The sequence below is a fragment of the Copadichromis virginalis genome, linkage group LG10, assembly GCF_057382275.1.
Source record: "Copadichromis virginalis isolate Kocher_CV1m ecotype Utaka linkage group LG10, C_Virginalis_male_GT1.1, whole genome shotgun sequence".
Taxonomy (NCBI): Eukaryota; Metazoa; Chordata; class Actinopteri; order Cichliformes; family Cichlidae; genus Copadichromis; species Copadichromis virginalis.
The window spans coordinates 34,214,326-34,230,794 of record NC_140627.1 but is presented as its reverse complement, the minus strand read 5'-3'; the positions used below and the strand labels follow the sequence as shown (position 1 = coordinate 34,230,794).

Genomic DNA, 16,469 nt, shown 5'->3' with positions numbered 1-16,469 from the left:
ATGTCTGATATATCTCAGACCAACATCTCTGTTGGACTGCATGACCTAGAAAGAGGTTTGCTCTCCTCCCTGACTACATTACCATGCTGTGTTTTCTTCTGCATTAATGTGATCATGTTGTTCACCTTGAGGAGTAAATCAGTGTTTCGTGAAACCTGCCGTTACATTCTCCTGTATAACCTCGTTCTTGCAGACACGCTACAGATGGCAGTGAGCCAGATACTATACATGATGTTTTTTTGTAGAATAACGTTACCTTATCCTGTCTGTGGTATTCTTGTCATGTTTGCTAATCTCACCAATGAAATCTCTCCTCTCACTCTGGTGCTGATGTCTCTGGAGCGATATGTAGCTGTGTGTTACCCACTCAGGCACGCTACTATCATCACCATCAGAAACACAGAGGTGTCCATTATTACGATTTGGATCTTTTGTTCACTGAATATTCTCATTCGAGTTCTGCTGCTGTTAGAATTTCCATTTGAAGAGCTGCAGCGTCTGCAGTTGAAAAGATATGTTTGTAATACATTTCTCATGTTTCTCACACCTGTATCTCATGAGTATGACAAAGCTTACACTTGCTTTCTGTTTGTGTCAGCTTTTGTTGGAGTCACTTGCTCCTATGTAGGTGTTATGTTGGCAGCTAGATCGGCCTCCACAGACAAAGCTTCAGCCGGGAAGGCTCGTAACACCCTGCTGCTACATCTGGTGCAGCTCGGCTTCAGCCTCTCTTCAACTGTGAACAATGCATTACTTTTACTCACCTCAAAAACAGTTTCAAATAGAGTGTCTCTGCTCATACAGAATGCTCTTTACGTCCTTCTTTTTATTCTCCCCAGATGTCTGAGTGCACTTATTTATGGTCTCAGAGACCAGACCATCAGACCCATCCTTGTTTATAATCTATGTTGTCAACTGAAACTTTTAGCTGTCACGGCGGGGGCTAAGATTTACCCTTAGAGTACATTTGGAAAGAAGCAATGAATGTTTCTGTCACACTGTCTACTAAGTGACTATCCTAAATTAACTAGAAGCTTCTCCTCCTGTTTTTTTCCTTTTAAGAATAACATGTTGTTTTTTAGTCGTTTTTTAGAATCCAGCGATACAAGCCTGTCCTTGTTATAATTTTAATAATCCTCCATTAGTTGCAGTCAGAATGGATGGATGGTGATCTATCTATTTCTTTCCACTTATCCAGCTCAGGGTTCAGGGGCCTGTAACCTTTCCCAGCTTTGGTGCGATATGAGGCAGAGTACACCCTCAACAGATCATCAGTCTATCGCAGGACGAACAGAAACCTAATATGCATGTCTTTGGACTGTGGGAAGTGGGATTCAAACCGGGATCTTCTTGCTCTGAGGAAGCAGTGCTAACCCTGTCAGTCACAATAATTTGAAAAGTTATATAATTTACATTCACTGAGGAGGCTGTTTGGTTACAGTGAAGGCAGGATTTGTTTTGCTTTATTTCTGTTTAATCAAATTAAATTTTTAGAACAGGTCTGTGTAAGTGTGACGTCGTGGTTTCATGGCTGTTACTAACTCTCTTATTTACAGTTCTGCAGCTCTTACTGATTAAATATGTTGCTATCAAACAATATTCTGAGGCTCACAACTGTAATAACACAACACAGCTACAGTATAAAATATATTATAGTACATGATAAAAAAAAAACTATCAAAGTAAAGTAAAAATACTAGTCTCCATCCATTAATCTTCTTCTGCATATCCTGATTAATCAACCAAAGACCCAAGAAGACTTTGCCTCCACCCCAGCTGTAAAACTCAGAAACAGTCTTATTTGTTATCATCTATCGTCCACCCGGGCCTCACACAGTTTTTGTCTTAGTTAGACCCTACAATAATACATACAGAGAAAAACCCAACAATCATATGACCCCCTATGAGCAAGCACTTTGGCGACAGTGGGAAGGAAAAACTCCCTTTTAACAGGAAGAAACCTCCAGCAGAACCAGGCTCAGGGAGGGGCGGGGCCATCTGCTGTGATTGGTTGGGGTGAGAAAAGGAAGACAGGATAAAGACATGCTGTGGAAGAGAGACAGAGGTTAATAACAGATATGATTCAATGCAGAGAGGTCTGTTAACACATAGTGAGTGAGAAAGGTGACTGGAAAGGAAACACCCAGTGCATCATGGGAATCCCCGGCAGCCTACGTCTATTGCAGCATAACTAAGGGAGGATTCAGGGTCACCTGGTCCAGCCCTAACTATATGCTTTAGCAAAAAGGAAAGTTTGAAGCCTAATCTTGAAAGTAGAGATAGTGTCTGTCTCCTGAATCCAAACTGGAAGCTGGTTCCACAGAAGAGGGGCCTGAAAACTGAAGGCTCTGCCTCCCATTCTACTTTTAAATACTCTAGGAACAACAAGTAGGCCTGCAGAGCGAGAGCGAAGTGCTCTAATAGGGTGATATGGTACTACAAGGTCATTAAGATAAGATGGAGCCTAAGGGTACCTCTTTCACCATCTTACAATGCTGTGATTGCAGCTATTCCCCAACCCTCTGTGAATGGTACTCGTGGCCACTGATCAGTGGTTGTTGATCAATAGGCACAAGAGTTTGCATATTAATGATCAAGGATCTGACCTCCCAGCCCATTGTTCCTTCAGTGGTGCGAGTTTCAGTAATTATGTAAATGTAATGCTTATAAGACTGGGGAAACCTGCAGTCAGCTGAGACTGAAGAAGTCACTTGGATCAATGACGGAAAGTTTCTCCCACTGAAAACAACCAGATGAACAGAATCAACTTTTGTGAATGAAGCTGATACTTTAGTTTACTACATACAAATACACATACATTAAAAAGTATAGTGAACATTTACCCAACATTTTGGGTCCTATGGGCCCATCAGTACAGGTGGGAATATGACAGGTGGTGCTATGTGAACTGGAAAATCAGCTCTGACCGCCACTCCTCTGATGGAGAGGAAGCTTGGGCAACACTTGGACTAGGGCATAATTAACTGGAATTTTAATTTAATTTATTTGAAAGAACAATTTAGTTATATTTACCAACAAATACTTAAAAGTATATACACTAAAATAAGAGGGCAACATGTCAGGTTGCTATAGAAAACAAAGAAACAATGTAAGTAATTTTAACTACTATGCAATTTCATGATAAATTTGCAGAAAAATGAACAAGATTTCACCATATTACAGTGTAAATACAATTCGGGGTTCAGCATTCTAACGGGCCACAGCCTATGCAGTGTGTATCAGAATGTGCAGTACCGTTATTAAAGCCTCATCCCTTCAGTATCCCAGGTGTCTCTGCTAATTTCTGTCTGCCTCATGTTGGGATTTAAATATATGATCTGAATGCTTATTTGCTGATTAGATTGTTCTAGGAGAGGCCCAACTCTGAGTACAGTCTGTGCCAAAAAGTACTGACAGGAAACTACATGCTTTTGCAGAGAAAATAGGACCTGCAGCCAGAAAGTGAAACTAGATGAAAGTGACCCGGATTCTTTTGCGGCTGAGGGGTCTAATTCGGAGCTTAAGGTACGATCTGATATGAGGCGGACAACAGACCGGTCTAAAAGATTTAAAGGTAAGCACAAGCCTGTTCAAAATTTGTGCATATTGGATGAATTCTAAATTATTTGTCCGCTGAGTTGATGATCGTGACCGTCAAATTGGCTCAGAAGTGGGGGAATTAAATTATAAAATCTGTTAAGTAGATTTCAGGTGACATGTCCATGATAATTTTTGGTAATTTGGGATAAATAAAAGTAAAGTTTGGGGATATTTGACAAAATTTATTGTGATTAATCCTGGGGAGTATTTTAAGTTGATGTGTTGTGCTTGTTGAAGGTGACGTCAGCGAAGAAAAGAGATATTAGGTTAGGATATTTGGTTTAGGGATTTATCCCTGTATTGATCAGCGGAGTTAGACTCAGGCACCAGATAATTCAGCTGTGGAATCCCCACAGTGGTGCTTTTAAATGATAAACGTAAGTAGGCCCTTTGACCAGGAAAAGCTAATTATATCTGTTGTTAGTAAACAGTAGTTATTGAGGGAGTCAGTTAATTAGATTAACTAATAGAATTAGTTAAAGAGGGGGTCTATTAGGAAATAAAATATATAATCTGAATGCTGATTAGTGTGTTTTATGAGAGGCCCAGACTTCAGTGTAAAACTAGGTTGCAGGCTGACAGGAAATTACATGCTTTTGCAGCTAGAAAGTGAAACCAACTCGGCTGTTTGATCGAAACTTAAAGTGTGGTGTGACGTAGAGAGCAAGAATATAAACACCTAGGCTTCCGTTTGTGCTTCAGACCTGGGGTTGTGTGTTTTGTGTTCAGGTCTCCATATTCCGGAATATGTAAATTAAAGATCATTTTTAAAGTAAAAGACCACTCTTGAGCCGTGTCTTTCTTGGTCCTAAAGAAGCCAAAAGAACCGGAATTTAACACTACATCCAGAGGTGATGAGCCAGATGCACGAAGGGCCAGTGGGCAGACATTTTGGTGTCGAAAGGACTGTGGCCAGACAAGAACCCGATTCTATTGGTATCACATGAGGGAAGACGTCGGACTCTGGTGCCGTACTTGTACAAGCTGTCAGTCCAGAGCCCGACCCAAGAAGACACCACAAGCTCAGATGGGAACTGTCTGGGTCGAAGCCCAAAATGAGTGCATTGCACTGGACATTATGGGACCACTGAATGAGACGGAGCGCAGAAACCGATATGTGCTTGAGATACAAGACTACTTTACAAAGTAGACTTAAGCCTTTCCTATCCCAGGTGAACGGGCTGCGACTGTCGCTGAGGTCTTTGATTCTCAGTGGGTGTGCTGCTATGGGATACCTCAAGCACTGCACAGTGACCAGGGACGCAATTTCGAATTCGAGTTCCAGGGGTTGTGCAGTTTGTTTGGTATAGACAAGACTCACACAACGCCATTCCGACCGCAGTCAGATGGCCAGGTTGAATGTTTCAATGCCACTCTCCCAAAAGATCCTGGCCTCCACAGCAGAACGTTGCCATTGGGACTGGGACCTGATGATCCCGTACGCTGCTATGGCCTACAGGGCGACCAAGCACAGTGCTACAGGTTTCACCCCAAACTTCATGATGTTCGGCCAAGAACTGAATGAGCCAGTGGACCTTTTCGCAGCTTTACCTCCCGATCCAGACAACCAACCCTCAGCTCTAGAGTATGTGCAACAGATGCACAAGCGGCTAGAGCTGGGCCACCTCATCACCAGGGAAGCCTTGCTTGAGTCAGTCACGCACGCAAAGAGACAATATGACAATAAATGTTGCCACACACATTACAAGATTGGAGATCCTGTGTCGTATCTCATCAAAGGAACACGTCACCTTAAGAACAATGTCAAAAGGTTTCTTCCATCGTATGAAGGACCATTCATTGTCCTGGGGCATTTGGATGACCTAGTTTATCGGATCCTGAGGTCTAAAGAACCCAAGGTCTAAAGTGAAAGTTGTCCACCATGACGACCTAGAGCATTATCGCTGCCGTGAGCCCCTGGACAATACCTGGGTCCTGGATCAAGCTCATCATTGGTCACCTACGGCGGTCCCACCGCCAACTTTAGAGGATCACCCAGCAGACCGTGATCTGGGTCTGCACAGTCTGCTCTCCACTGCAGCTGGCAATGGCCCCAGCTTCTCTCAGCCATCCATCTCAGTTGCAGCCGATCCCGCTCCGGTTGTGCTTGTCCCATTGTCCCCTTTCCATGTAGACCATGAGAATGGTGAGGGTGCGGTGGCTGAGCCAGGCCTTCTGGGCCAGCAGTTTCAACGACCAACTTGTCGGCGCAGAGCACCAGACCGGTATGGTGTGTGGGTCACTTAGCTCGATTTATCTACTATGGACAATTCCAAGTAGGACTGAAGATTCAGTTCGAGTTTTAAATCATTTCATTCTCCTACAGTCTTAGCTACAATGGTTTAAGAGGGCTGTATCTTTTTTTAATTGTTTGAGTGTTGATATAAGAAAAAAAAAGTAACTGAAAAACCTAAGGGGCTATCTACATGCACTTGTCCATAAGTTAGTTATTCCCGGTCACCATGTAATAGTTACAATTGTGTAATTTCTTTCCTACTTTACGGCATTTGAAATGCTTTATTTTGTACATGTATGTACACCGTAGTTGAGCTAATGTTTTCTTTGTCACTGGTGCACTAGTTAAAACTATGCCCACCTTATATGCAGTAATGGCTAACACATTTATCTCCCCTTGTGTCTCCCGACCATGGTCACGAGACCAATGGTGAGGAATGGTTAACAATGGGGTGGCTGTAGTTTAGGAGGTCGAGCAGGTCATTGGTGTTACGACCCCTGTCTGCTCCAGTCTGCATGTCAGATATCCTTAAGCAAGATGCTAACGCCAAGTGTCTCTCTGATGCATCCATCAGAATGTGAATGTTAGATAGAAAGCGTGGAAAAGGTGCTTGTATGAAGAATCAGTCCATTTACCAAAGAGAAAGCCTTCTTCAGACAAAACCGGCTTCAGTTCATTGTTGGCTCTGGAGGTGTCACAGATTCATGCACCGTCTCTGTGGAACGGAGTACAACTGCTGCATGCAATCTGCTTAGCCACCAGCAGATGGCGCTACTTCTCCATCGATTCCTTAAACACAGACTTATCTTCTCTCATTGAGCAGGTTGTGCTGCTGATTTGTTTCCCGGGCTGCTTGAACCTCTGGTCACCTCGTCAGTGTCTCCCTAGCAAAACAAGAATAAAAACAAAAACTAATCAAAAACCAAGATATCTGAAGCTCTGTGGTGAGAAACCCTGTGTTTCAAGTTAGAGTTCCTTACGTGGTGTGCATCAGAGAAGAGGATGACCTAAAGACTGTGTCTAACACTCCTCTTAAGCATTTTTAGCACCTTGTTGGTGACACCTCTGCTCTGTTTCTGGCTTTTGTTAATAAAATCATCAGAAAGTTCCTGAAACCACTCCAATGTTGGATAACACCTCCCACCCACTCCATGACATGCTGGTCAGTCACAGGAGTCACAGTGAGAGACTGAGATTACGGAAAAGCACCACTGAACGACACAGGAAATCATTCCTGCCTGTGGCTCCCTGTACAATGCATCCACTTATATATATATATATATATATATATAGTACTATTCTTAGTTAGCGTATTGTCTGTCTTGTCTTAATGTTGGTTTATGTTGGTTTATAATGGAGCACTGTAACAAAAAATAATTTCCCCCAGGGATCAATAAAGTATTCTGATTCTGATTCATCTTTGTCCACCTCAGTCACATCCTGATTTCCCTCCAGATCCTCTCTGATCACGAGCAGCATGAGTACTCCAGCCTACATTGGCTACAGCTGCACTCACTGCTAATTTACCTCTGTTGTTCCAAAGCAGGGGGTCTCAAACAAAAATTAGCTGTGGGCTCTGCTGGCACTGTTATCTCATGCGAGGGCCACTTTAGTGTTCAAGCAGTAGGAAAAACAAACAAACAAGAAAACACCCACAAATATTTCAGAAAATGTAGTGTTTTTTATAAAATTTCAAATATTGTATAACGTGAAAAAATCTGAACTCAATTTTTTTTCCTCCGTCTTAACTGAAGCCTTTCATTGAACTACCAAATAAACACACGGGCCATCTCTGTCTGTCCACACACGTGGCAGCACTTCTGCTATGGGGATCAGACTCTGCTTTCAGTCTGTGTAAGTATCAGGAGCAACGAGCGACCACGGCGTGGTGCCCTGGGAAAACAGAGCAGCTCCGACTTCCTGCTGGGATCAGGAATTCACACCAGACTTCAGAGCTGCCTTTTTCTCGATTCTGGATTTTTGAGAGTGTGGTGTTTGATTGTTATGATATCCATAAGCATTTATGGTCCAGCTTCTTAAATGCTTCTATTAAAATGTCCATCTCAGTCCAAGTCGACTGTATTAACTGACTCTGACGGAGCCTTTTCCTCTCTGACTGCAGCAGCTGTTACCTCCTCCTCACTCTGCTCTCACTGAGGTCTCTGGAGTGTGTTACTGAGGCGTGCCACCACCATCGGTATGGTTTGGTTCTTCAGATGAACAAATACGTCTGTTTCTCTCATACATCCTTACATTCGGTGTGTCTGCTGGTATTGTGTTAGACAGGCCGGCCTCCACAGACACAGCTTTGGCCCTGAATCCTCGTAACACACTGCTGAGCTTCAGCCTTTCTTCAACTGTGAACCGTTTTTTACCTCAAAAACAGTTTCAAGAAGAGTGTCTGTGCTGGTGCAGAATGCTTCTACGTGTCTTATCGTTCTTTGCAGAGCTCTGAGCAGCCTTATCTATGAGCTCGGAGACCAGAACATCAGACTCATCCTGAAGGCTGAGTGAAGGCTGAGGTCTGCCCTCAGGACATCAGGCCGATAGATACTTCTTGTTGTTGCTGTTACGTTTAAGAACAGTGTGCCCAGCTGTAGTTTTTCATGTCCAAATCCACAAACTGGTAGACAGTGCAGCTGTGTTTCTCCTGTTTCCGTGTCCACCTGCAGTCAGCCTGGTTTAATATGAACTTCGCTGTAGATTTTATCGAGACATGCAAAATAAAAACAAATCATTTCAAAACATTTCTGCACTAAGATAAGATAAGATGACCTTTATTAGTCCCACAGGTGGGAAATTTGTTTTGTTACAGCAAAAGTGTCATGGTCCTGGGTCATTTTGGCCCAGCGTTTTGTGTTTCCTTGAAGTTCATTTTTGTGCCTTGTGTTTATTCTGATTTTGTATTAGTTTAGGGTTGAACCTGTAGTTTGGTGTATATTCAGCCCTACCTGTGTCTGTCCTTGGTGCTCTGGGCCCTGTTTCAGGAAGCCGGTTTAGTGGAAAAACTGAGTAAGTATACCCTGAGTTAACGAAAACTCTGGGTTTTCGGTTTCACAAAGCGAGTTCAGATGAAGCCTGAGTGAGTCACTATGACGACACACTCCGTGAAGCTAACCTGCCCCCTAGCAGGTTTACTTCAACTAACCCTGACTGTCTCCGCCCCTTTGTCGGAAACCTGACAGTAGGAAGTGTCGGACATGGCGTGTCCCTTCCTTGAAGAGCCAGTAGATGTTGAAGCCCAAATTCTCCGCAGAGCTCTCCGCCGGGAGAGAGTGATCAGAGCGCGTTTGGACATTTTATCATTTCCTGATGATTTCCTGTGTGAACGTTACCGTTTCTCAGCACAATCTATAATTTATTTGAATAACATCCTCAGGCCATATATTACGCATGTGACACATCGCGGACATTCTCTCAGTTCTGTACATATTATTTGTATTGCACTTCGTTTTTTGCAAACGGGAGCTTTCTGTATAATATTGGTGACGCTGAGCACGTTTCCAAGGCTACCGTCTGTCGGGCAGTCAGGAATGTTACAGTTGCACTGAAACGTCTCCTGTACTCGTCTGTGGTGTTCCCCGGTCATAGACCCACAAGATTTATCAAAGAGGGATGCCACAAAATTGCAGGTGGCAGGATGACCGAAACTTAATGTATGATGTGGTGATACTTGGACTACTACTTAAATTTTACATTTATTTTCAGGGTTCCCAGGCGTGATTGGCTGTACAGATGGCACTCACATTCCAATCATTGCTCCTTCAGTAAATGAAGGAGACTATGTGAACAGGAAGTCTTTCCACAGCATTAATGTACAGGTACATAGTTCCCTGTAGCATTTCAAACTAACAAATTATTTCATCATAGTAATGGATGCTAATTTGTGTTCTCTGCACTGTGAAGATCATATGTGATGCTGCCAACATTATCACAAATGTGGAAGCCAAGTGGCCAGGCTCTGTCCATGACTCACAAATATTCCGTGAATGTACACTGAGCACAAAATTTGGACATGGTGAGTTGAGAATACTTTAAAATATATAAAGACCAATTGCTTCAGGGACATTTGAACTGAAGTGTACCCTTCTGTCTTAGGAGAGTTCACTGGCTACTTGCTTGGTGATAGGGGGTATCCATGTTTACCCTATTTGCTTACCCCTTACCCTGACCCTGAACCGGGCCCACAGCAGCGATATAATCTGGCTAATTGCAGGACAAGAGCCAGAATTGAAATGACTATCGGAATGCTTAAGGCCCGGTTCCAGTGCCTGCAAAGACTCAGGGTCACCCCAGAAAGGGCATGTGACATTATTGTGGCATGTGTGATTCTTCACAACATTGCCACAATTAGAGGAGAACACTGTCCTTCTGAACCAAACATCAGCAGTGATCCAAACCATGAACATCCTGACCCTCCCACGGACATACAAGATGGAAGCGCAGTCAGAGACACCATATGTCACAATCATTTCTTTTGACCCATCACCTCAACATGTTGAAAGAAGAATAAACAGATTTTTTGTTCAACTGGCTTTATTGGTCGCCTGTGTTTCCTGTACACAAAGTATTAAAAGATGTAAACCTCATAAAGTGTCTCTGTTGCTTCCTCCTCTGTAACAGCTGTCAATGTTTCTTCATTATTTTCCTGTAGTAAAGAAATAAACAACATTGCTGTTCTACTGTAAACTCATATAATCTGTGGAGTATTACTCACAACTGCATGTTGGTCTGGCTCAACAGGAGGCTGCACCAGATGCAGTACACCACCACCATCAACTGTTAGAATATGAGGTTTATACAGGTCACTTATAACTTACAAGGGACCAAATGGCAATTAACAAACATACCAATCACCTTACACTTCATTGTCATTATGCTCTCAAAGACAACCAAGACTGAGGGAAGGCAAAATCAGTAGGAAAATAACTTCACTACAAAATAATCCATTATGGTAAAGAGTTTATCAAATGAATGTGTCGCACTGCAAAGGTGACTGTGAAGAAAGGATGTATGCACATCATGTATTATTTTGAATTTACCCCCTATGTAGGCACTTGTGTCTTGCGGGGTTATTGACTCAGAGGATGTCCCCGCAGAGATGCCTTCGGCCACAGGGCGCCCACTGTTTTGGCTGAGGGCCAACTGCTCAGCCTCTGTGAGTGGTGGTGGTGGTGGAGGACCCCCACCTGTTTTTCAGGCCTCCGCTTTTTTTCTGTTGGCTATAACGGGCCACATTTGAGCATACAGAGTAAGCAAATATGTACTTGTAATGTGCTCAGATAATTTCAATAAGTGCTTACAGAAAGAAAATTAATGTAGCCTCTAACTGCAATTGATTTACATGGGACAAACAGACCAAGCACTATGGCTCATAATACAATTACACCTTACCTGTTTGGACTATATTTTTATATTTCATTTTTACTTGCTGCCAGGAACGTTTGGGGCCTGTTGGGTTGCACCTGCGCTCACATCACATCACAAAATAAAATGTATAAAATAACAAATAAAATAACATATGATAAAATAACGTGTTAAATGGGTGGAAATCCCTCGATCAATGTTTAAATTAACACTCACGCATTGACTCTGTCGGCTATGTTTTGCCATGCATGCTCCCTTTCTTTTGCAGCTGTGGCTGTGTTACTTTTTTCCGCAGAATTTGCATGTTATCGGCATATGCTGCCATCAGAATTTCGGCCTCAAGCGCTGTAAAATACATTGACCGCGCCTTCTTTCCCTCCGTCTCCATGGTGACTCGCTTAATCTGTGCTCCGCTTATCAGGGCTTTATGTATCCTCGTCCGCGCGCTTCACTTGGGGTTAAAGCAACTCCGCGTTGACTGAACTAATTGTTATCAGCCTTTCTGAAACCGAATATTCCGAGTTGGACAGTTCGGGGTTACTCAACCGTGAGTGTCGTTTTTCACTCTGAGTTTTCCAAACCGGCTTCCTGAAACAGGGCCCTGTTCATGTCCCCGTGTTGTGTTGCAAATCAGTCTGTGTGTTTCCCGCTTTACTTCGAAGGCTCATGTTCTGGATTTCCTGTTCTATTCTGAAGGTCTGTTGTCATTGTGTTCAGCTTGTGTCCTCCGGTCCTCATGTGTATTAGGTTCAGCTGTTCTTCCCTCCTGTGTGTGATTACCTGATTACCTTGTGTGTGTATATTTAGTGGGTGTCGGTCTGTGTTCGTTGTCGGCTCGTCTGCATTCTTCCGTGTATCTCTGCGTTCTATGGTGTTCCTGTCTCTGCGTCTCTCTGCCCCGCACCCCTTTTGTCTCAGGTTTGTCACTTAGTTTCTCCCAGTTTAGGTTTCCGTTTGTCATTACTCATGCTTCGTTGCCTGTTTTTTTTGCCACTGCCACCTCTGTAAATAAACGTCACTCGAATCATCAGTTTGCTGCATTTTGGGTCCTCCTTTTCCTCCACACCACACGGCTCACTCCGCCAGCCGTGACAAAAAGTGCAAAGTTATGTAGCAGAAATTAGAAAACACTGGAATGCAATAAAATAAAATAAAATACTATATACAATAGAATAAAATAGAAATACAAATGCTATATACCACTGAGTAAGAAAATACAAAAGTACAACTTCGTCAGGAGAAGAATTGTACAAGAATTGCACATATAGCAGTCTTATTGGCTTTTAAACCCAAAACACACTCTGCCAAAAATCGGTCCACCCCAAGGATCGGGTCCCCTGACACAAACAAATCATATTAATGATCAAGGAGCTGACCTCACTGCGCATTGTTCATTCAGTGGTGCTGGTTTCACTCATTATGCAAATGTCTTGTTTATAAGGTTGGAAACCTGGGCCCTGTTTCAGGAAGCCGGTTTAGAAAACTCAGAGTGAAAAACGATACTCAGGGTTGAGTAACCCCGAACCGTCCAACTCGGAATATTCGGTTCCAGAAAGGCTGATAACAAGTAGTTCAATCAACGCGGAGTTGCTTTAACCCCAAGTGAAGCGCGCGGACGAGGATACATAAAGCCCTGATCAGTGGAGCACAGATTAAGTGAGTCACCATGGAGACGGAGGGAAAGAAGGCGCGGTCAATGTATTTCACAGCGCTTGAGGCCGAAATTCTGATGGCAGCATATGCCGATAACATGCAAATTCCGCGGAAAAAAGTAACACAGCCACAGCTGCAAAAGCATGCATGGCAAAACATAGCCGACAGAGTCAATGCGTGAGTGTTAATTTAAACATTGATCGAGGGATTTCCACCCATTTAACACGTTATTTTATCATATGTTATTTTATTTGTTATTTTATACATTTTATTTTGTGACGTGATGTGAGCGCAGGTGCAACCCAACAGGCCCCAAACGTTCCTGGCAGCAAGTAAAAATGAAATATAAAAATATAGTCCAAACAGGTAAGGTGTAATTGTATTATGAGCCATAGTGCTTGGTCTGTTTGTCCGATGTAAATCAATTGCAGTTAGAGGCTACATTAATTTTCTTTCTGTAAGCACTTATTGAAATTATCTGAGCACATTACAAGTACATATTTGCTTACTCTGTATGCTCAAATGTGGCCCGTTATAGCCAACAGAAAAAAAGCGGAGGCCCGAAAAACAGGTGGGGGTCCTCCACCACCACCACCACTCACAGAGGCTGAGCAGTTGGCCCTCAGCCAAAACAGTGGGCGCCCTGTGGCCGAAGGCATCTCTGCGGGGACATCCTCTGAGTCAATAACCCCGCAAGACACAAGTGCCTACATAGGGGGTAAATTCAAAATAATACATGATGTGCATACATCCTTTCTTCACAGTCACCTTTGCAGTGCTGCTCATTCATTTGATAAACTCTTTACCATAATGAATTATTTTGTAGTGAAGTTATTTTCCTACTGATCTTGCCTTCCCTCAGTCTTGGTTGTCTTTGAGAGCATAATGACAATGAAGTGTAAGGTGATAGGTATGTTTGTTAATTGCCATTTGGTCCCTTGTAAGTTATAAGTGACCTGTATAAACCTCATATTCTAACAGTTGATGGTGGTGGTGTACTGCATCTGGTGCAGCCTCCTGTTGAGCCAGACCAACATGCAGTTGTGAGTAATACTCCACAGATTATATGAGTGTACAGTAGAACAGCAATGTTGTTTATTTCTTTACTACAGGAAAATAATGAAGAAACATTGACAGCTGTTACAGAGGAGGAAGCAACAGAGACACTTTATGAGGTTTACATCTTTTAATACTTTGTGTACAGGAAACACAGGCGACCAATAAAGCCAGTTGAACAAAAAACCTGTTTATTCTTCTTTCAACATGTTGAGGTGATGGGTCAAAAGAAATGATTGTGACATATGGTGTCTCTGACTGCGCTTCCATCTTGTATGTCCGTGGGAGGGTCAGGATGTTCATGGTTTGGATCACTGCTGATGTTTGGTTCAGAAGGACAGTGTTCTCCTCTAATTGTGGCAATGTTGTGAAGAATCACACATGCCACAATAATGTCACATGCCCTTTCTGGGGTGACCCTGAGTCTTTGCAGGCACTGGAACCGGGCCTTAAGCATTCCGATAGTCATTTCAATTCTGGCTCTTGTCCTGCAATGAGCCAGATTATATCGCTGCTGTGGGCCCGGTTCAGGGTCAGGGTAAGGGGTAAGCAAATAGGGTAAACATGGATACCCCCTATCACCAAGCAAGTAGCCAGTGAACTCTCCTAAGACAGAAGGATACACTTCAGTTCAAATGTCCCTGAAGCAATTGGTCTTTATATATTTTAAAGTATTCTCAACTCACCATGTCCAAATTTTGTGCTCAGTGTACATTCACGGAATATTTGTGAGTCATGGACAGAGCCTGGCCACTTGGCTTCCACATTTGTGATAATGTTGGCAGCATCACATATGATCTTCACAGTGCAGAGAACACAAATTAGCATCCATTACTATGATGAAATAATTTGTTAGTTTGAAATGCTACAGGGAACTATGTACCTGTACATTAATGCTGTGGAAAGACTTCCTGTTCACATATGGCTACGTTCACACTGCAGGTCTTAATGCTCAATTCCGATTTTTTGATCAAATCCGATTTTTTTGTCTGCGTGTTCACACTACAAATAAAATGCGACAGCAAACGCGCTCTAGTGTGAACGCTAAAAGCGGCCCGCATGCGCAAAAGAAGACGTCACACACAACGCACTCCGGTTATACCCTGAGCAAACAATATTGTTTGACTGATGGCCGTTAATATAAAGACTTCCGACTTTACGTTTCCCAATTTTTGCTTTAAGTTATTTTGTTATTTACATAATAATGTAAATAACCTAATAATTATCCTTATTGCTGTTTTAGAGGAGCGGTGCTTCAAAGGATAGTTGCAGATTTCTGTCAGAATCTACAGATTATACAGTACAAATAAAATGTTCACGTTTCTCCAACGTTGTCTTCCCAACAGTTTCACTAACATCTACACTGGATGGCCAGGAAGCGTTCGCAATGTCTTATCGGGCGCTTCTCCGACGCTGATAATTGGCGTCTGTCTTGTGTCAGTGACGTAAAAGACGGATTTAATGCGAAATGACCATTCACACAGCAGTCGCTTTCTGAAACATCGGATATGTATCGGATTCAGTACCACATACGAAAGTGACCCAGATCGGATTTGAAAATATCGGATTTGTGCCGTTCACACTGTCATACCATGATCGGATATGGGTCGCATAGGGTCAAAAAAATCGGATTTGATGCGCTTTCGCCTGCAGTGTGAACGTAGCCTTAGTCTCCTTCATTTACTGAAGGAGCAATAATTGGAATGTGAGTGCCATCTATACACGCCTGGGAACCCTGAAAATAAATGTGCAATTTAAGTAGTAGTCCAAGTATCACCACATCATACATTAAGTTTTGGTCATCCTGATACCTGCAATTTTGTGGCATCCCTCTTTGATAAATCTTGTGGGTCTGTGACCGGGGAACACCACAGACGAGTGCAGGAGACGTTTCAGTGCAACTGTAACATTCCTGACTGCCCGACAGACGGTAGCCTTGGAAACGTGCTCAGCGTCACCAATATTATACAGAAAGCTCCCGTTTGCAAGAAACCGAAGTGCGATACAAATAATATGTACAGAACTGAGAGCATGTCCGCGATGTGTCACATGCGTAATATTAGGCCTGAGGATGTTATTCAAATAAATTATAGATTGTGCTGAGAAACGGTAACGTTCACACAGGAAATCATCAGGTAATGATAAGATGTCCAAACGCGCTCTGATCACTCTCTCCCGGCGGAGAGCTCTGCGGAGAATTTGGGCTTCACGATCTACTGGCTCTTCAAGGAAGGGACACGCCATGTCCGACACTTCCTACTGTCAGGTTTCCGACAAAGGGGCGGAGACAGTCAGGGTTAGTTGTAGTAAACCTGCTAGGGGGCAGGTTAGCTTCACGGAGTGTGTCGTCATAGTGACTCACTGAGGCTTCATCTGAACTCGCTTTGTGAAACCGAAAACCCAGAGTTTTCGTTAACTCACGGTATACTTACTCAGTTTTTCCACTAAACCGGCTTCCTGAAACAGGGCCCTGCAGTCAGCTGAGACTGTAGAAGTCACCTGATGATGATGAAACGTTTCTCCCACTGAAAATGTCTAGATCAGGGGTCCCCAATCC

At 43.1% G+C, this 16,469-nt stretch overlaps 1 protein-coding gene and 2 long non-coding RNA genes across 3 annotated transcripts; 2 read left to right on the top strand and 1 right to left on the bottom strand.

The window, feature by feature from the left end:
• LOC146700917 (odorant receptor 131-2-like) lies at positions 1 to 960 on the top strand. Its single transcript, XM_085471447.1, has one exon. It carries the CDS (start codon positions 1 to 3, stop codon positions 958 to 960), a length of 960 nt encoding a protein of 319 aa, XP_085327573.1.
• An 8,531-nt stretch (positions 961 to 9,491) lies between these two features.
• LOC146700916 (uncharacterized) lies at positions 9,492 to 10,371 on the top strand. Its single transcript, XR_014922686.1, has 2 exons — positions 9,492 to 9,854; positions 9,935 to 10,371. It is a non-coding gene; the product is annotated as an uncharacterized LOC146700916 (long non-coding RNA).
• A 3,711-nt stretch (positions 10,372 to 14,082) lies between these two features.
• On the bottom strand, positions 14,083 to 14,834 carry LOC146700915 (uncharacterized). The gene is made up of 3 exons (XR_014922685.1): positions 14,796 to 14,834; positions 14,599 to 14,710; positions 14,083 to 14,518 (listed from the first exon to the last, which is right to left on the bottom strand). It is a non-coding gene; the product is annotated as an uncharacterized LOC146700915 (long non-coding RNA).
• Positions 14,835 to 16,469: the final 1,635 nt, after the last annotated feature.